We start from the raw sequence: 22,045 nt of genomic DNA on the forward strand, positions 1-22,045 counted from the left end.
AATGTTATATCCAACAGAAAATTCTTATTTATTAGGATGTCTAATTTAATGAACAGAAGCATACCAATAAATAGATGCACTTATCCTGAAACACAGATCACTAGGTTACTATAATTTTTGATCTATTTATTTATTTAGTTAAAATCAACAGCAGATATACAGCTTTATGATTCCTGAACAAATACAAGCTGTGCTACTGCCTTGCCATTTATTCTGAAATTGTGTTCTCGTACGTGGAGGGGGAAAAGTAAATAAGCAAATTTAGATTGTAATTCACTCAACAAGAACAACTCTACCCATGTCATGGCAGAGCCCATGACTGCTGAAGTGTTACAAACAGTTCCACACCAATTTTTTCCATATAATCAAAGTCAGTTACTCAGATACTTTGCAGCCAAGAAAAGATGAAGTACCTAGGAACTTAAGTAACTAGAAGGATTTCAAAGTGTGATCTGAAAGTCTAGCAATGACTGCACCAAGGTCACAGAAAACATAAAGGAAATTTTGCAAAGGAAATTTTTCCTTTAATATGGTTTCAGTCACCATTATTAAAGCTAAAAGCACTTGCAAAGAATATATTCTTAGGTTGTAGATTCAGTCAAATTGTTTAAAAATCATTAATAACACAGTATCTATTGCTATTAGCTAATTTGTAAACAATGTATGTTAGATATACAAACATAAAAGGTTTAATAATAACCCGTGTTCATTATCAAAAGTTCTTTCAGGTTATAGCAGCTCCTTGTCCTCGAAAATAGTTGCTACAAAGCAATCTCTAATGTGATGTAAAGCAGCATGGCATTTTAAAGCCAAATGCACTATGTCACTGCCTCTCCCAGTTCTGTCCAGGACAGAGTTGGTTTTGTCACTGTGGTCATGACAGAGAGCAGGGAAGGGTTGGGCAGGGGCTAGGCTGGGTGGTGCAGGGGATGGAGCTGCTGGACTCATGGCTGAGGTTGTATTCCAGACCTTCCATGTCATCACTGTGGGCTGGAAATACAGATTCTCTCCTCTGTGAAGAAACCTGGGGTATTGGCTGGGGGAAAAAGAGCACCATGGAGGGTCTGGAGTAATTTTTGCCTTTATCTCAGTGGCCATGCAGGGCCTTGGCCAGTGAATACCATTTATGTATGTAAATCACACTTTCTTTTTCATACTTTTGTTTTTAATATTGTTTCTGTTCCTGTTTTTCTTATTTCATTGCTGCTTTTCAAGTAAATTGCTGTTAATTCAAAAACTATGTTTTTGCCTCCCTCTTACAGAGAGCAGTGTGAGGAGAAGGGAGCATTTTCAGTGGGGTTTATTTGCCAACGGGGTTTTAAAACCAATGCACTGACAACACCACCAAAAACAAAAGTAAAGCAGTTTAAACCAGAAAGATTTCAACAGCTGTATCACAACATTACAAAACACCTCGAGTTTCCAGGTATCAGCAGGCAGATCCTGTAGCTCAGGAAGAAAAATATGGATAGATACAAAAGCTTAGCTTAGAGACTACTAAAACACAGATTGCTTTCTGACACCCAACCAACATGAAACAATTCAGACAAGAAGCTTCAGAAGCTCCTAATTGTATTTAACAAAAAGCTTATAGAGAGTTTTATTTCAATTTTAAAATAAATCTTTACGTTCTCCTCTCATGTCTTTAAATTCACCCTGTACATATTTCATAATGTTTTCACAATTTTTTTTATAGAGCTTAAGGCCAAAAAAAGTTATTACAGTCCACTCAGTCTCTAATGTCCAGAAGAATGCACGTCAGATGGACTTTTAATGGCTTTGTTGAAAGCTCTGAGTTCCAGCTTTTGAATTAATATTGAAATTCCCATCTCCACCTTTTCAGCATCAAGGTATAAAGTGTGTGGAGTGTGCATAGGTGAAACATCAACACAGAATCACAGAATGTCTTGGGTCAGAAGGGACCTTTAAGATCATCTATTTCCAACCCTTCTGCCATGGACTGGGAACCTTCCACTAGACCAGGTAGCTCAGAGCTCCATCCAGCCTTCCAGGGATGAACACTTCCCGGGGCATCCTCAACTTATCCAGGCAAACTGTTCCAGTGTCTCATCACCTTCACAGTAAAGATTTTCTTTGTAATATCTAATCTAAACCTATTCTCTAAGTTTGATGCCATTATTCCTTGGCCTGTAAATAGTCTCTCTCCATCTTTCCATCTTCACTGGAAGGCCACAATTAGGTTACCCTGAAGCCTTCTCTTTTCCAGACTGATCAACCCCAAGTCTCTCAGCCTTTTCTCTGTGCTGAGGGTGGTGATTCGAGGGGTGCTTTATCCCTCTAATCATCTTGGCAGCCTCTGGACTTGCTTCAACAGGTCCATGTCCTTGCTGTGCTGGGGACCCAGAGCTGGAGGCAGCCCTGCAGAGCAGAGCAGAGGGGCAGAATCCCCTCCCTCACCTACTGCCTACGGGGATTTTGCTGCAGCCCAGGGTAGGTTTGGTTTTCTGGGCTGTCAGTGCCCATGGCCAGCTCATGTCCAGCCCCTCACCCACCAACGACCCCAAATCCTTCTCAGCAGGGCTGCTCTTGATCTGTTCTTCCCCCAGCCTGGGTTGATACCAGGGGTTGCCCTGATCCAGGTGCAGCACCTTGCACTCATAAATCCACATGAGATTGCCATGGGCCTCCTTGAGGTGTAAATTCCTAGACTTCCTGCATCTAATGAGAACATCTTTCAACAGTGCCAGAGAAGGAATTAAGTTCTAACAGTAGATTTTAGCAACTGCAAGTGACAGTGATTTACTTTTTAATGTAGGAAGAAAGAATATTAAAATAAAATGCTGAAAAGGAGACAGTTAAATAAAACTTGAATAATTAAACATGTCTCGGGTTTCTATAACAGCACCAGACACAGGCTGGGCAACTGCCATGAGCAGCACCCACCTTTCCAGGCATACATTTCCACATTTCCACATTTCCAGGCATGAAATCCTTCTGGGTGGCTGCCCTGCCACATCTTCAGGCTATGGCCCTGGAAATGGGCAACGGTGACTCCTGCTGTGACTAATGAAAACTATCATTCTTAATCCAATAAACAATTCAACCCAACTAAAATAAAACAATTTTCAGTTAAAATATAAAGAGAATAAGAGTGATTTGAGGGGCATTGCTGTCTTGACAAATTAGTTGCACTGATTCAATTGACCTATTTGTAAACTGGGGATAATACTTCTATTGCAGTCTCATAAGGAAGCTGAGAAAATTAACTCATACTATCTAGAACATGAGAAGCACTATAAAAGTGCTAAGTAGCAATTATAAAGTTTTATTATGGGTCAACCTTGGCCAAAAAATGAAATAAAACTCTATTAGGACTTACATTTATAAAGATGAAAATGAGAAATGTGTAACTCATTGGGTTCCTGACAAACATTCCAGGCAATCTAACATTCATTGCACTCCCTACATCAAACAGTCCCTAGACAATTACTGGGTACCAGCACAGGAGCTTGATAAATTGATTTTACCTTGCTCATTGATTTGCCCAGGTCGTAGAAACAATATCATTACAGAATCTGCACACTGTTCCCAAGAATTTATTTTGTCAATGTTTTAAGAAAAGATTTCATTAGAAACACAGTACTGACAGATGTTTTTTCATGGAAAAAAATTGCCTCATCACAGAAACAAACAACATTAAAATTCGTTTTCCTCCTCTCCTGTCTCAGTGAACGTCTGTGTATCTGGTTATGTAATAATTCCTGGTACGTCCTTTTTCTTTACATAGGAATGTTTCAGCAGCAGACTATAGGAGATCAGAGCTATTTTATAAATACTCCCTAGATATAATTTTTTTCCCTTTAGCCACACAGTTCCCTGTGCCACACTCACTTAGGAAAGCCTGAATAAAGTGGTCCCATAGTAAGAAGAAACGTGTTACTCTCATTGTACTTTTCTTTCCCTCTTGGCTAAATATTTACATTTCCAGGTCATAAGAAAAAGAAGGTTTTTGAAAAGAACCAAAACAGTTCAAGAGCATCTTTGATTTAATGTCATGTCTTGAATGTTAATACTTTAGCATCAGACTAATATCTATGCATGCTGCATTTATAAGGCAAACTTGAAACAAAAAGCCATGCTACCTGTCAAGAGTCCCTGCTACAACCATGCCACTTAGGTACTTAAAAATTAATGTTTAATTCTCCTTCTAAAAGCTCAAATCTCATTCTTCCCTCTGATAAACTGATAAAGATAAATCTCTTAAAAATGTTCTGGTCTGACCTCAATTCTGAACTTCAGAGGCATAAAATGACAGACAAGTCTTTATACACGTATTAGTCAGTTCTCTCAGCAGGGTGTCAGAAACCAAGATCAGAGATTGCCAATACTTAAAAAGTAAAATTCTGCCTGCAGATGTGCATGTTGAACTCCCACTGAAATCAGCAGGGTGAATTCATACAAGGAAAAATTTGGCTCTAAATGAAATATGTTGATCTAATAATAGCATCTTCTACCAAACTGGGTTGGAGGTAGAAAAGATTTCCACCTTGACTGGTCACCTTTCTTTTTCTTCTTTAGAGTTCAAGAATTTTCCTGCACTAGTTGTCAGGGAAAAGTTGCCAGTATTCTTTATTTAATCTAAGAGAAAATAGTTAATATGCACTATTAATAATTGTGTTAATGGAGTTAACACAAATCTGATAGAAATTGCTTTAAATTGGTACAACTCTTTTCCAGGTGCTTGTTCTTTTGAAAAATGATCTACAAGCAGCTGCTTCTTTCACTAGTTGTGATTCCTCAGAAAGTTAATGAAAGAATACTCATTTTTGTTTCTTCTTTGCTAGCAGAGCAATGCTACTCTTTCTGTATCACAATTATGTTCCTGTTTTCCAATAAGTACTATGGTGAAGAGAAGTCTTAACTTTAAAAGACCAAGATTTCACTTCTCTGCCAGCTCATCATCATTCCTATTATTCCGATGTAAAGAAAGATTTTGGGTTCTTCCTTAAAACAGGTAGCTTGATATAATCTTGTAATCTAGTCTCTGTAAAAAACTATAGATACAGTGGTAGCACCCGAACCTGTGAAAAGAAATATCTAACTTATTGCAAAATAAGTCAGCAGAGGGAATGTTTATTTGCTTCAGGTATTTAAAATGGATTTAGATTTAGGCTATTCCCATAATGAACTCTCCAATCTTATCTGACTGATTACACAGAACGAACATAGGGCAGATTACACTTTTAGATTAAATTTGTATCAGTAAAAATTACCTGATTATTATATACTAAACAACCACTTTTGAACATATTTCTTTTTGTGTAAGAAAATAAATTGATTCAAAAGCTGTTTAAGTGAGCTTGAGAAACCACAGGACACAAATGAGTAACTTTCATCTCCTACAAGCAAAGAAGCGTAACAGAGCTAAAATCAGCTGGTACAACTACATGACAAAACAGTTCATGGTTTTTAACTTAATTACATATTCAAGAAAAACCATAGCAAATTAAACTTTCCCTCAACAGTGATAACCAAACAGCCCTCCTAAATTCTCTCTTGTATATAAATGCATTTAAAAAAAGGTAAAAAGATACCAAACTGTCACCAATTCAGTAATATGGTTAGCAGACATGTCTTTGATGTATAAAAACATCTTGAAAGCTGACCCTTTAACAAATTGAACAAATTCCAAGTATTTCTTTCATTACAGGAAACTCCACGAAGTTTTAAATTCACAGGAATATTGCACATCGCAACGACATCTATAGGATGTCCAAGTATTCCAGTGAATTTCAGCATGGCTTTGGTTTTTTTAAAACAGAGTCTATTATGCTCTTATGTACTCTAATGTTTTTTTAGCTTATATTAGCAGTGAAACAGTTGATGAAGAGTTGATAGTTTGTAAATTCTGGTTTAATTGACCATATTTACATTTAAAATCTAAAGGTCCTCTAGTATGCCATTAGACCATCTCCTTCTTTTGTAGCATCTTAGAACAATCTCTAAACTACAAATATTTTACTAATATAAAATCTGATTAGAAAGATCCTCTCTAATTATCTTAGGAACTAATTTTTAGGTTTTGGAAAACTGAAAAATTCGTTAGTAGGAAATGGTTTTTCTGTATATAATAGTTTTAAAAGTTCCAGAGTCCAGCACAGAACTTATTAGGAGCCTTACTTAAGGAAATAGGACATCTTAATCCAGATTGATTGTAGCCCTTGGTGGTAACAGCTGGCTTCTAATTAAACTGAAAAATGTATATGCATTTTGAAGCAGTTTAAGAACATACCATAAATAACTATTGTATGATTCTATCACAGAATGACGTGTATGAAATGCTAAGCTCAAGAGCCATTTGTAACAGTAATTTCATTAGTTATAGTATGAACAAAACATTAACACTTCCATCTCCTACACTGCAGGCAAACAGTTTCCTCTTCAACTATGAACCAATGGATGTTGTCATCTTCTAATTGTACAAACAATTTGAAAACTTCATATCAAATCATAGTTCATAGTCTAAAACTGTATATGAAATACTTTAACATTTTTGTGGTTTTTAAAACTAAGAATAGTAAGGAGTGTAGCAATAGTAGAAAGCCTATCAGTAAAGAAAGTAACTCAGAGGTTGCTATATCTGTAATGCCATTTTACATTACAGACTGGACAGCATGAGCTCTGCTAACTTAATTTTGTACATAGAATAATTTTATGTTAGCAAAAATTAACAGGAGAATAGACATCACGTTGTAACCTGACCTGTATTTGATTTAACAAGGATCTGGCACTGCTATTGATATCAAGCTGATTGGAAATTCTGGTTATTCAATACATCTTTCAGGTGATTATTTCCTGTATCGATTATATTGATCTATTTCAAACTGATCTCCAGTACACATCTCCATTGCTAGGAGGGGATGAATGGGGACTATTGGCTTCCTTCTCTGGGATGAGAACATAAATTAGAAATTCAACAACACTCTTTGCTGTCAGAATCTCCATAGTAGGCAGCTGTCAGCACAGTTCCCTCATAACAGCACTGTAAGAGTTCATTCTGCTGACATACCTCTGCAGAATAGCAGCAGCAGCAGCTGAACAGTGCAAATGTGTATTACTGAAGAATATATGACTTATTATTATTATCATCATCATTATTATTCTTATTCTTTAAATGAACTACCTACCCTCATTCAGTGTCCTGAAACTGAGGTTGCTAATTTAGTATTAAAATACTTGTAATAATATGGAATTTTAATCTTTGAAAACCTATTTACTTTCTTTCTATGAATGGATATGAACACAGCTGAAACTCAGTTAATTATTTGAATGGGTTGTCTTACTCTTGTCTCATTTTGAGGAAAGATGACTAGGGACAAAAGAATTGTCCTCATCCCCTGCATACAGAGAGTCATTTTGGAGCAGATGATGAGTAGATCAGTGATCAGTTCATTTCTGATTTATGAATAACTGCAAACTCTATTTGTTTTACAAATAAATAAATTTCAGGCTGACACTTTCCAGTGAACATTTGTCAGTGACATAAAATTGGCTTCAACTGTCAATTAAGCTGAAGAAAGTCTGAAATAAACAGCATATAATTCAACTAGAAACTGTATTAAAATTGTAAATAGGTTTCGACAAAATAATTTAAAAGGATACTTGCAGCCTTTATGAATATGCTTGTTACAATAAATACTTAAAATCTATAATCTATACAAAAAGTCCATGTAACTGATTATCATAACTATAAAATAAATCTGCAAGAACAACCAGCAGTTCTTAAGTAGTAAGACTAAGACTTTCATGAAAATTCCTTGTAGAAAAATAGAAGACTTATGACACTAAATTCTGTTCTGCTTTTCACAGTTATCAATCATTATACTGAGTGAAGGTGCCCTCTTTTTTTTGACAGTGAAGGAGAACTAATTATCCTATAGCAGACTGGAGTTAATTGGAAAAAGTACATGATTCTACATGACTAGCTTTTTATTTGGAAGGTGTTCTAGAGACATGCATTTCTATTTTGAGCTAAAGAAACCACAGACACTGCTGCCCGCTCTTCATTATTTTTGTTGTTGCATTTTTTGTTTGTCTTGGGTTTGGATTTGTTTTGTTTTACGGAGGCTTCAAAAAAAATTAGAATGTAGTTATACTCATGGAGTCTAGAGGCTCTGCTGTTCCCTTACAGTGCTGTGTGTGACATAAAAATGAAGCAGTTATATTTCTGCTAGTGGTATGTTAAAATATCACTGGTAGAAAAAAGTGCTTTGCATTGTGCTCTCCTGAGTATGCTGAGAGTAGGTGAGAACTACCTTTAGCTAAAGATAAGCCATTAACACTGGCTTTTCAGTCACAAAACTCCATGCACAACATCTCAAAACATTGGCTTTTAATTTAAGAAACCTAATTTTCCAGAGTGGAAAAGTATAAAACCTGACACATCCTGTGGGTACTAATTTCTATTAGCATTTCTCAGCAGTTGTCTACAGAGAGACAACAAAACAGTGAGGAGGTATCAGTGTGATATGTAATGATTGTTGGTTATGCTGCTAGCATAACCATTATCATGGTTTTGGATGGCAAAGGAGATCTTTGGGGAAGATAGAGAGACAAATTGGTTCTACCATAATTCCTGGAATGGGTCTTTGAATAAGATACCAAGTGGATGGTAGGCATGATTGCATATCAATTTCATGGCAGCAAAAGCCTAATATAAAATCTGAGTGGTGGTCTCATGAGACCCTAAGTGTTCCAGGCATGCTGATGAAAAGAACATTTTGTTAGTGATTGCAAGGAGAAGACATCATTGAATTTGCTGCAGAGGGGAGTAGAAATCATAGGCCATGTCTAAAATATGATCTGAGCTACAATCAAACTGATCAGGCAATGGATATTAAGGGAGAAATAACAGATTCATTTGGGCTTGAACTTAATTTAAGACAGTTAAATGATGTTATGGATCTTGCTGGACAGAAAGATATGCTTGGAACGGAGACAGAAAGAATGTGTGTTATTAAAAAAGTGACATTTTAGTGTGCAGATAAGACCACTCACATGAGAGAAGAAAAAAGGGAGAATAACAGATGACAGCAGAGAAGTCTGAAGAATACTTTGGTTATAGATTGCCTCTAGTCTGGGTTGCATCCTTAGGAGCAGATGGGTGAAACTATCTCTTGGCTTCACAATCAGAGATGAACACCAATTCATACATTAATGCAGACGATGCATGTGTAATAATAATAATAATAATAATAATAATAATAATAATAATAATAATAATAATAGTACAATATTAATACTTAGTGTGAATTCAAAGTTATGTCATGACCTTAGCAGCACCAGTAACTAAAACTAAAGACGACAGTGACAGATGGCACTAAGTTAAACACATTTCCCAGGAAGTTATTCATCAGGTTAGGTTTGGGAAAGCTATTGTGATCCAAATTAAGAGAAGGATTTGCAAGAAATGCAATCACATATGACCAATGTTTTGAACATCTGATCAGAAGACACTTGGGTTTCTTAGATGTACAGAAAGAAACTAGGTACTTTGCCTCATACTGCAATATCAGTCATTGTGATACTCATAAAAACCAGAGCAAGGATGAGACATAGATAATGTATCACTTGGATAATGTTTGTCTGATAATATAATTTATAAAGAAAAAAACTTGCTTTTAAAGAACAACTTTTAACTGAAGGCTACCTAACTTCAAAAAATTTAGCTTTTAACTGAAACCTTTGCAAAAGAAAAGTATTTAAACCTTAAGTGAATAAATTATTAGGTCATTAATTATGTTATATAGAAGGAATTTATTTCTTTTTTAAACTATAACAGGATTCAGAACTATAATTATGGAGTCAACACTCCTGCTCATAGTTTTAGAATTAAGCGACTTGCTTTGTTTTCCAGTAGTATCAGAGATTCAGTGCTTCTGTTCAGGATATATTCTTTAAAATTAAAAAACCAAAACCAAACCATGGTTTAATAGTGCTTTCTGAGAATTTATAAATAAACTTCTTCTGTTCATTTATGAATTTAAATGAATGTAAACAAATTTTGCAGCTAGCTGTTCATCAGCCACTAACTATTTCATTTGTTCTTGTACAGCATCTGCACAGGACGCTCATTAAACTTTCTGTGTGATTAAAACTCGAGGACTTTCATTTTAATAAACTACATTTGATTTTTAGAGGCATTTTTTTCTTGCCATTAGTCATTCTATTTCCTCTTTCTTAGATCCTAATGTTCATCTAGAGAAAATAACAGTTAGCTCAGGTCTCTTTCAAAATGACTGATGATTCCCATTTATGTGACTGGAACAGAGGCACTTTGTTCTTATCAAAATGGCAACTGCCTCTATTGTGCTCTGGCTGAAGGAATCCTGTATTATTTATCAAGTCAGTCCACGGCAGTCGTGCTGAAAGAGGACAGTTCTGCCCAACTTTCCCAATAAGCAATGATTTTATGATACAACCCTTAAAAGAAGATAAGCATTAAGTTATAGAAAGTAATGACAATTTACCAGGCTTACTGCTTTTAAGACTATCTTTAGACATGAAACTTATTTATCAAAAATTACAGAGAGCAAATACCACCATCATGAAAAAAATATATAGTTTAAATTATTTAAATTCTACTCTACAATTATAGAAACAATTATGTATTAATCATACTTAAGAAAATATAATAAAGAAAATAATTCAATAGAATTTTATCATTTATTCTCCTATCTATTTTTTATTTTTGCTTTCTTTAACTGCCCATTTTGCCTCTCCTGAGTTTACAGTGAGTGTGCTGAGGATTTTTATATGTTTCTATAGTGCTTACCCATGTTAGCAACATACATTCTCAATGAGGATCCCATTGCATTTTAACTTTTAAAACTCTTTACATGCATTTTTTAATATAAACCACTATGGTAAAAATATATCAATGTCTCACTCTAAAAGATAATTACTGATAAGGGGATTCATTCAAAGATCTATTTAATACTCAGATATTTTGATAAATGACAGGTACCTTGACTTTTTCCAAGTGGTCCTGCAGAGAGTCAATTAGCAGATCCCCCACTGGCTGCCAGGACCCCTTGAATGCCTCAGCCTGGCGCAGCTTCAGGTCCAGCTCATCCATTGCCTCTTGGAGGCCCTGCAGCCTTTCAAGAGCATCGTCAATCTTCTTTTGCCAATCGGCAGACTGTAGATTCAGCTTATCCCACTCGGTTCTGACCTCATCTGCTTGCCTTTGCAGAAGTTTGGAGGCATTGTGGGCTCTTTCCTCAGGTGACAGTTCTAAATGTGAAAGTGAAGAGGATTTTAAGACATATTCTGTCTTAGAACTAAAACAGTTGCCATCTGGATAAGTTCAAATCTCAGAAAGAAACCCTTAATAACCAAAGGCACCTGTGAAATTTGTTTTATTAATGAATTCTTGTTTCTTAAAAAACTTAAATCTTGTTACCATAAAAATCAGCAAAATATGCATTTAAGTACATAAAGGCATTTTGAAACATGCAAGGTGTAGCTAGAAGTTTATCAGCTGATTCAGCACAATATATAAATATTAATCACTGTGAGGCTTTTGCGGCAATTAGGTGGATTTGGGATCTCCTGTAGTACTGAGACTACAAGGTGAATTTTAGCTTAAATTGCAGCTTTGAGCACTCAAATCAGGCTATAATTATATACAGGTCCTGAAGGTTTAAAGGCAGTTTCAAAATCTGCTTATAAATATGCATGTCTATTTAGTACCACAGTGTTCAGAAGGATTGCTAAGGCTTGCTTTCATCTATATTTTTAGCTTAGTTTCTGAATACTGGCATTCAGCTCAGAGTGTAAAAGGGATGCTTTCAGAGCGGCTGGCAGGATTTATTTAATCATCTCTGATCATCACTGATCTTTCCAGCAACGTGTTATTACCCTGTTCTTGCTGCAATTACCTCTGGGCTCTGGGCAGACCTTCTCCACTGCCTCCACGGGCTGCTCGGCCAGGAAGATCCGCACAGTCTCAAGGGCACTCCTGACAACAGGCTCTTTTGTTTTCAGCTCCCTCTTGAAAGTCTAAGAAACAAAATTATTGTAAGTGGATCTATAAGGAAATACAAACTCAGAATACCAATGTCAGAACAAAATTTCCAGCAACAGCTTCCATGTGTGGAGAAGAAGCAACAAAACACACACACAACACACACACAAATTAAAAGAATCAGCTTTTGCTTGATCTGAAATCGCATTGTATTCAAAAGAACAAATGTGCTGTCAGCATACTGCATTTTTCTTTCTTCAGCAACAGCTCCTTCTACTCTCTTACTCTCTTTTACACCCTGCTTTTAAATGACCATGAGTAAGTTACTCAAGATTAGTATTAGAAGCTTTGGTAGGTCACCAAAAGTATACATATCCCAGTATTTATTTATTAATTTCCCTATTTTTTTCAATGAGAATATGAGAGTCTATTACTCTGATTCCAAATGTACACCACACAAGGATGCAGATGAAACCAAACTTGTGGGTTGCATGTTGCATTGGTTCTTCTGCATGTTGCAGTGAATTTATCTAAACGGTCCTAGCCACTCTTTTATTTCACCATTTTCTTCTGTATTTATGAAACATTGTTGAATGTATACTGTTTGAAGCAACATAGAGGTAAAATATGCAGGTAATTTAATAGCACAATGCAACACAAAATACAATACAAAAAGGAGAGCCATGTGCCATGGGTAAAAACCAGGTATTTTGCTGCAGGGTTTAGAAAATTCTCTTTACAACATCAGCGTTATATAAGCTTGTAATGTAATAAAATGACCAATTCAGTTATATTAATTATTAAATAAAATTTGTATTTTTATGTGAACTAATGAAGGATTATAAATTCAATATTAAAAAGTTCATTACACTTTGAATTATATTTGATGTGTGACTCTCTGTACAGGAAATACCCACCAGAACTAACAGTGGGAACATGTACAGTTTATAATATGAGCACTCACAGTTAAAATGTTCTTAACACATTTCAGGAAAATTAACTTAAGAAAATACCTATATTATTCTACTATAAGTATTTAAATACACTCTTTATTAAATGGTCAAGAACTGACCATAACGTTTGTAGCTGTTCTTGAGAAAACCTATTAGCAAAGTCTGCTTTGTTGTAGGAAATAAAGCAAAAAGTCTTCATTTTGTGTCAAGGACAATAGTGGGACTGGAATCTTTTCACAGAGTCTATTTGCCTATCATAAGAGAATCTGTCATTTGATTAATACCTGAGATAAATGTTTTAAGCAATCATGCTGACCTTTAAAAAAAATACCAATTTTCACAAATTTAGAAGTGTACTGTATATTAACAAGTAAACTACCACTGGACACTTTTTTTTCATAAAAAACGAGTGGAGTTACTACAGAGTTGAATTTAAAATGTCGAACTTAGAGATTTTTAGGTTTATAATTCTTATAATTCATACTTGACTCTTGCATGAAGTGCAATAGAAAGAGGAAATATAATAAGTCTTTTTCATGCCTCCAAATGAGGAAATTCTATTCCTTTAATTAGCCTTTGTGTTCATTTCTCATCATTCTGCCCCACTGGAATGGTGTGGCAGGTCTGCAGGTCAAGTAAGCCAGCAGGAAGCATAACTTAAAATCCAGCACAGTAATTTCCATGGACTGTGTGCTTCGCTCTCTGCTGAAAGTGTCAAAAGTAACATCAACAGTCAAACTCACTTAAAGCAGTGCTTTTTAAACATTAAATGGTGTAACAGTTTAAAGATATAGCATGCTTTAGAAATGTTTCCAAAGATGTATTACTTCTCAGAAATGTCTGTGCTCCAAGCCAGTGAAAAAGGAAGCACTTGCACAAAGATCTGTTCTGCAAACACACACCAACAGCAGGAAGGAGTCGCTGATACTCCAGAGGAACACAGAAATTTGGATTTGGAGAACAGTTAAAAGCCAGAAACACCTCTGAACTATGCATTTGGGAATGAGTAGTCCTGCTGTGAGGAGTGCTGCTGCTGTGGACAGGTCACCCCTGGCTATGTGCATGTGCACACCAGGAGAAGGACAGAAATACTTTCTTTCAGCTTGTACTGTTTTTGCAGGAAAGAGCAGCATTCAAATACACTGAGTGGCATTATCTTTCCAGAAGAGGTTTAAAGCCACAATCTTCCTGTATCTCTTGTATAACAGGACAACTTATGTGCAATGAATCTCATGAAGCCTGTGGACTGTAATCATTGTATCTTCCTCAAAACAACAGAGAAATGATAATAGGAACTTCTGACTTTGCACATTTTGTATTTTGTCACAAGAGGAAAAGGTGTATTTATTAATAAAGGAAAGTGAGCCAATGTGTTAAACTTTTCCCCCCAACTCTTCCTCTCTGAATGTTGGAGCTGGTAGAGGCAATTATAGTCAGTAAATTCTGAGTTATAGAATAATACACAGTATGGTGTTGAGATCTATTTACAGTTCTCATCTCCTTCCTTATTTTTGATCTGCAGATTTCTACCAAGTTAAAATATGTTTCAATTAAAGAAATTCGAAAAGGAGAGGATGAAAAAAACATGAGTCTGAAGCAGTAGCACAGAACAGCATTAAAAATAATGAATGCTTATTTCACACTAACATATTCCAAAAAACAGTTCTTACTCTATGAAGATAAAGCTTCTTTTCAGATTAAAGTTTTCTTGTGAGATATATATACACTACCAGTAAAAATCATAAGTAGCAATAAAAGACATTTTTTCTTTTTTTGGAGGAAAACAAAAAAAGGAAGTTATCTATCCAGAGCCCTGACAAATACATCTTTATAATAACTAGACCAACACTGAAGGCAGAATTAGCCTAAATGAATGCCTAATGTACAACTAATGATTGCAGGCTAATTTCATTGAATTCCTTGACTTCTTCCACACTTCATGGTGACTGTAGAGGAAATCGAATACGCATAATGTATGACCTGACAAAAAAGTAAGTAAACTACTTTATTTAAGCATGTCTATTTGTCATCAACACTACAGCAGTAATGGCATTCTGTCCACCATTTTAATAATGCATATATTGATCAGCTTATCTCAGACCTCTACTACCACCTCATGAGTGTCCTTAAATCTCTTTAAATGAAGAAACAATGATTGTTTAAATTGAAAAATGAAAATATAATGAGAAAGGAGTTGCATTAGTAGAACTAACATTAATCTCTGTTATTTAAAAAGTAGGATTTTTTGCTTTCAATGTATTTCAAAGAGAAAGAGTACAATTAGATTAATTCAACATTTGCCAAACAGAATGCTTTTCAAAATATGGTGTTTGTACTAATCATTTAAAGTGGAACTGTTACTATAATTGGTTAGTGTGTTGAAGCAGGAACTGTACTGCTTAGGCAGTGATGCTACATATTTACTGTGAAAGGGTTTCCATGGAATTGTTAATAAATACCTTCTGTGTTCATAAATGCTATTTATGCTGTTAATAAAATCACTACACAGCAAATGAGGCAACTCTTAAAAGAATGAAATACATAGCAGGCTATCTGCATGATGCCTAATAACTTAAATTAGATTAACAGTAACATACACACAGTTAATTCAATTTCACTAAAGCAATATTATGATACTTAGTAAAACAAAGAAAAATACAAGATAATTAAATAATGTTTTGAAGAACAGGAGTATTTTTTATCACTGACTAACACCACCACCACTCCTCCCCACATGTTCTAAGACTTTGGAATAGAGACAATTTCTTCAGATGCCAAAATTTGTAAAAATGACCTATATATGTAAGTTCAAGCAAATGGCAGTTATGTGGGTGTATTTGGGATGCATTCCAAATTGTTTTATCTAAAAAGAACGTCATGTCTATAACACAACAATGATTTTGACTGCATGGATACCCCTGTTCTCAGTTGAGTGCAAGCTCCTCTGGCATAGATTAAAGCATTTGAAATTTTTATCAGGATCCTACTCTTAAAATTTTTAAAGCTAATCTTGGCAACTAGGAGCACTAGTGGTAAGAATTGACTTCTTTTCATCTCTTTTATGAATCTCTGTGGTATTGCAGATGGTCTTCTAAATGATAGAGAGGTTAAATATGTTTGCTCTTCTTTAAATATTACCTTTAAGGCAAAAAAAAATAAAATCAGCTTGCAACACTTCCTTAGAAAAAGGATTCAGGCATAAAATCACGTTGGCATTCATCATGCTATTTCTCAATTGAATCGGGTAAACTGCATAAATAGTGTATAAACTGTGTAAATAGTGTTCCCTTAATGGGATTTATTCACTTCTCAGGTGAAGAACTTACCTGGGTTCAGTTCTGGCATTACCTGACAAAAACAATCCTTCACAGTAGGAAAAATATTGTACTTATAAAGAAAGACCACAACTGGAAGTTTCAATCATTTAAAAGATTGGTCAGATCTGATAGATGATTCTCTGATTTACTGAAGACTAGTTTCCAGAAGACATTCAGAGCAACGAAATGAACAGCCAGCAGCTTTTTTTTCTGAAGATCAACACACAACTACTGTTTAGTTTCACATCCAGCACCCTGAGAGCTAAGCTCTGCCCTTAATCAAAGGCCCAAATCTCTCAAAAGCAGAAAAAGCTTTCCAGTACTAGGCTCCAGTACTCAGCTACATAATTGTAGCTGAAATTGTGAAAACATTTTCTATGTTCAGTAATGAGCTAAGCTGTTAATTCGGATATAGCCTTTGTATATCTGCTTCTTTGAAAGAAACTTCTAGAGTAACAAAGCCCATAATGCCCAGGGGGAAAAAACCAACCAACCAACCAACCAACCAAAATGTTGCAAATGTAGATTTTGTCAACAGCAACCTGAAGTCAACTTCCATGCTGACAGTTTTTCCCTTCTCTGTTAGAGATATTTAAAGATCAGACAGGGCAAATTAATTTCAAGTATTGTGTTTTCTTCTTTTTTCCACAGGGAATCAGCATATTTACAGTCATGCTTCTGAAGTGCTACAGAAGGGAGAAAGGAAAAAGGCATATTTCTGAAAGGAACTAAAGCATTCTAGCTTTGATACTAGACAGGATGACCAAAGCTCTGTGTTGTGAATCTGCAAGTCACAGAGAAGTTAAAAAAGAGAAGTGAGATCTAGTTTATGAAGTAATTTTGCCCCTACTCACAGTATCTTACTTTTAAGCAACAATTCTCATCCCTAAAAGCTCTAACTACTTCATTTGTTTGGTGTGTGACAGAGAGATCATTTAGTTCATCACTGGAGACTTGCCACCTTTATGATGCATTCTTGTAAGCCCTTAAATCACTTATAGAGCAATACAGAATACTAAAATACCATAAGAAGTAATTTCTTTAGTTAAAAAATATTTCTTCTGTCTAGGAGAAAATGTTTTCAAGTACTGATATATTATTTATATGGAAAAAGTTTTGTTGTAATAATTCTACAGAAATGTCTCTCTAACTCTTGTTTTGGCTCAAGAGTTGTCATTGGAGAAAGAGTTTGAGTTAATGTCAAACTGAGTTAAAACAACATCTATATTGCTTCTTTCATCCTGATATTCTGGGTAGGCTTTAAAACTACTTTATGGAAGTTCTACTTTATGGCTAAAACAGAACTCAGACTTCTCTTAACTTTTTCATGGTTATATATAACGTGTTTTAACTTTCTTAGGGGAAAGGTGATAAAAGGAACAGTGCTGCCCTGTAAAGTCATGGATGTTTCCACCTTACTGTCTCTGTGATAGTGCTTTAAGTCCCACATAAAATTTTGTGAGAAAGACACATCCTACACATCACCTCTCCAGAGGGAAGACCCAGGAAATGTGACAAAGATGCCCCTTGCAGAAAAGCATTATATTATCTTATAAAAGTTTGCTGCTGAGAGATATTTTTTATTTCATCTTTCTCTTTGGCTTTCTCAATCATTCAGTGGAGTTAGGTCCTTGAAAAACCATATTGACACCACTTGCCATCAGTTTGTTCCAGTAGATGAATGCCTGTGTGTCTGTGGATAAAACCCATGTCTGGCTGAATATGGTATTTCCTGACTTTCACAAACTCAGGTCTTAAGGCAGAAAGATATGTCATGTTCACTTTGCAAATTTGATCTCTCTATTTGTTCTCAAATATGCCCTTCCCCATGAGAAAGGACAATATATTAGAGCAGTATTTAAATACAGCTACCTGATGAAAAGAAAAAACACAGATCCTATATTGTTTTAAAGCGTCATTTCACGTTTCTCCATTAAGCAATAAAACCAGAGATTTAGGAACTTCAGAAACAATACCTTTTGTTGCAAGTTTCGCAAAGGAAGTTACAGTAATTTCACGAATACAAGCCGCACCAATTTGACCAAAATTTTGGTGGAAACCCGGAAGTGCGGCTAATATTCCGGGGCGGCTAATACATTAACAAAATTCTAAAAGCTGCCAACACGGAAGTGAGAGCCCGCGGCAGCCCCAAGCCAAGCTGGAGCCCGGCCGGCCCCGGCAGAGGTGGGAAAGCCTGGCAGAGGCGGGGCCAGCAGTGTGGGGGGCGGGCGGCAGAGCCTGAGCCAGCAGGGCGGGGCAGGGGGGCGGCAGAGCACGGGCCAGCAGGGCGGGGGAGCCCGGGAGAACTGGGGCTAGCAGTGCAGGGGAGCATGGCAGAAGCAGGAAGGCCGGCGGGTGGGGCTGCCTGGCAGCGGGGGAAGCCCAGCAGAATTGGGGCCAGCAGCATGGGGGAGCCCGGCGGTGCGGGGGCCTGCAGTGCCGGCCAGGGCGAGGAAACGCGGCGGCGGTGCAGACGGGAGGGGGCGGCCGGCGAGCCCGGCGGCGGCAGCCCGCCGGCAGGGCTAGGGAACGCGGCGCGGCCGGCGAGCCGGGCGGTGGCGGCGGCAGCCCGCCGGCAGGGCTAGGGAACGCGGCAGCGGGGCGGTGCTGACGGGAGAGCGGGGCCAGCGAGCCCGGCGGCGGCGGCAGTGGCTGGCCCGCCGGCAGGGCGAGTACGTAAACAACGCATCGGCGAGGCGGCCGGCATGCCTGCCAGCGGCGGCAGTGGCTGGCCCGCCGGCAGGGCGAGTACGTAAACAACGCAGCGGCGAGGCGGCCGGCATGCCTGCCAGCGGCGGCAGTGGCTGGCCCGCCGGCAGGGCGAGTACGTAAACAACGCAGCGGCGAGGCGACCGGCATGCCTGCCAGCGGCGGCAGTGGCTGGCCCGCCGGCAGGGCGAGTACGTAAACGCAGCGGCGAGGCGGTGCTGATGGGAGAGGGGGGCCAGTGAGCCCGGCGGCGGCTGCAGCACCACCCGGCTGGCCCCATCAGCAACCATGAGCGGGCCGAGCCTTCCTGGCCCCGCCCCGAGCCAGTAAAGCCCGCTATGCCGCGATCCTGTTACTAATTGGCCAATTTGTGAAAGCTGCGCACGGATTCTCGCGACGAACGAAAGTGCGGCTAATATTCGGGGTGCGGCTTATCTATTGACAAAGACAGCAACATTGTCGAGGCACCGGGGGTGCGGCTTATAATCCGTGCGGCTTGTATTCGTGAAACTACTGTACATATATACAGCACAATGCATTGAGAGGATAATCACTGGATTTGGAATATTCTCTTCTAATGAAATTAAGCTGTCAGACTGATAGTTTAATTTTTTCAATAAAAATTACATTTACTTGAAATAACTTTTTAGATAGCACCCTGAAGCATAACTGGACATCAAACAGGAAGCAAAAACCTCCTATAATGTCATTATTTTAATTAAAGACACATGTAAATAAAGGGGAGGAGAGCCTGCATGTATATTTGGCAGTAGAGGTAACAGAACTGTGATTTCACATTCAGATCTGAATAGACCTCAATGGTACATGAAACTAAACACTGTTTAGGTGAAAGCAGACGCTGGGTTAGCATCAGACTGGTGAGAATTGATTAAACACAAGAGACATACTTTAAACATATCCTCACCACAACAAAAAATCAGTGTGAATATTTGTATGAAGGATTATTCTGAAGTATTATTCTAGGGTTTGTTCATTTGGTGGGTTTAAAAAACTAACAAACGATTTTTTTTACAGGTGCTCCATTTGGGTTCCCTTTTAATACCAGTCTTAGTCTAGAATGGTCCCCCATATGATGCTCTGCTGTGGTCTTCCTATAAGAATTCCCTGATGAAGCCAGTATGAACCACAGACAGCTATCACAGTAGTTTGATGGTGTGGAGATGTGCAATAGAGCTGATACCAGCTACTCCTGTCACAAATGCTCCTGAAATCCAAACTAGGGTTCAAAAAGTATACATGAATTTGGAATGCCTGATCTAGAAAAAAATTCAGAACTACTTATTTAATCCTCAAAAATTACTAGGTTAGTAATTGTTCTGGCTATGAAATCTCCCTGTCTGTGGTAGGTCACTGAAGATCATGGTCATTAACACTTCCTTCTCCAAGGGGCTGATTTTCTCTGCTGTGTTTGAAAGCTACAGCTGGAATTCTTTCCAACAAGGACCGCATCATGCAGCACTAGCCTGCAAAGGAAGAAAGCAATGACAAAAATATAATTAAAGAAATCCAAACATACCCTGTGAATATCATTCTGTTTCTGCACGGTTGGAAGATCTCCACCAATGGGTGCTTGCTGTTTTAATTCATCCTCTTTCAACTGCAGCCATGCCAAAAGTTCCTGAAGAGAGAGATGCAGTCGCTTCCACTGGTCAGTACTGGCTTCCAAATGGGATCTGAAAGCACGTGTTAAATATAAGATAGATTCAGGCACAGTGGAAGTAAAAACCAAAATGCACAAGCTTATTTACTGAGAAGGATCCTAGTGTTTCATTAAGTAAATGATTTTCTAATAGCTTCAGTAGCTTTGTTTTGAATTAGATTCTGGCGACACAAATTTAAATTTGGTTCCACAGTCCTGGCTTCTTTTCACATCTCCTGATTTTTGTTTTTGATTGGTTGGGATTTTTTTGGCATTTTAGTTTTCCTCTTCAGCAGTGAGTAATGGCTGTGCTGAATTGTCTGTCTCACTAGAAGTGCACAAATATTCTGCAGGACTAGCATAAGAAATGTAGTCATCACTTAGGATTCCTAGGACATTATTTGCCTGAAATGTAGAGAGTAGTTTTCCAACTCAGTGAAGAGTAAGCATTTCTCTAAACCACTACACAAGCCATTCAACTTACACAAGATTAATTCTCCTAATTTCTTAAAACAAGAGAACAATGCCATTCTTTAAAAAAAGTCACGAGGAAATTGTTAAAGCCAATAGAATCCTCATACACTATCTAGCCCAGTATCAGTGATCTTTAAACAGAGGTGTGAATGTAACTATTGGAAATATCGGGAAAATTAAAAGACAAAATATAATTTTATGCAAAATAGGTCTCCATCATAAAGTAATTTTCTAAATATGCATAAAAGTGGATTTTTGGGATTAAGTGTTGAGTTTCTAAATTTCAGTAACTGTTTTCTGAAAGTGGCTGGGCTGATAAAATCTTCAATTTCCTCTGTACTGTAGATAAACCCCACTAAAATTTTGTCTTTCTGTACTTATGAATATGCTATTTTTTAATTTCTGGTTTGGAAAAAAACCCCTAATTCTCCTCCAAGTAACATAAGAAATCCTCTTAGTATCTCAAACCAAAGAAGAATTACATAACAGTAAAGTGAAAAAATGTGCTGGGAAATAAAGACAAATTTTCTTTTATTTCATACATTTCTGTTCAGGTTCTAGCTTTTTTCATACAACATTTATCTTCTTCTGCTGTGATTGCACATAAAATCACTCTCTTCTGACAGTAAGAATTCTACTTCTATACCTTATATATGATGTTCTATAAAGAAATGTGAAAAATATGGACTCAGCATTTTGGTAAACCTTATTACTTAGTTTGGATATGGATATAAGTAATTGATGAAGGTAGGGACAGCTGCATTTCTCTGAAATGTTCTATGAATCCTATCTTCTTTCCAACCTCTTACATCAGGTAATTGAAGTGGCAAAGAAAGAGAAAGGAAAGGGACAGATCAGCCACATGCTGACAGAAAATTCAGCTACTCTCAAAGTATGTGAGCTAATGGAAAATCTTTTCTTTTTTCCAACTTAAATGCTACAT

The 22,045-nt window shown here is 37.2% G+C and overlaps 1 protein-coding gene across 11 annotated transcripts in view; it reads right to left on the bottom strand.

Moving 5' to 3' along the window:
• Positions 1-22,045, bottom strand: part of DMD (dystrophin) — a 1,072,200-nt gene that overhangs the window by 173,263 nt on the left and 876,892 nt on the right. For all 11 annotated transcript variants that reach the window (XM_033051053.2, XM_033051056.2, XM_033051052.2 and 8 more), the window contains 3 exons: positions 20,506-20,662; positions 11,904-12,024; positions 10,988-11,256 (listed from right to left, as the gene is read on the bottom strand). In XM_033051053.2, coding sequence (XP_032906944.1) covers positions 10,988-11,256; positions 11,904-12,024; positions 20,506-20,662 — 547 coding nt within the window. The remainder of the gene's footprint in view (positions 1-10,987; positions 11,257-11,903; positions 12,025-20,505; positions 20,663-22,045) is intronic.

This window comes from Catharus ustulatus, chromosome 2 (assembly GCF_009819885.2).
Source record: "Catharus ustulatus isolate bCatUst1 chromosome 2, bCatUst1.pri.v2, whole genome shotgun sequence".
Taxonomy (NCBI): Eukaryota; Metazoa; Chordata; class Aves; order Passeriformes; family Turdidae; genus Catharus; species Catharus ustulatus.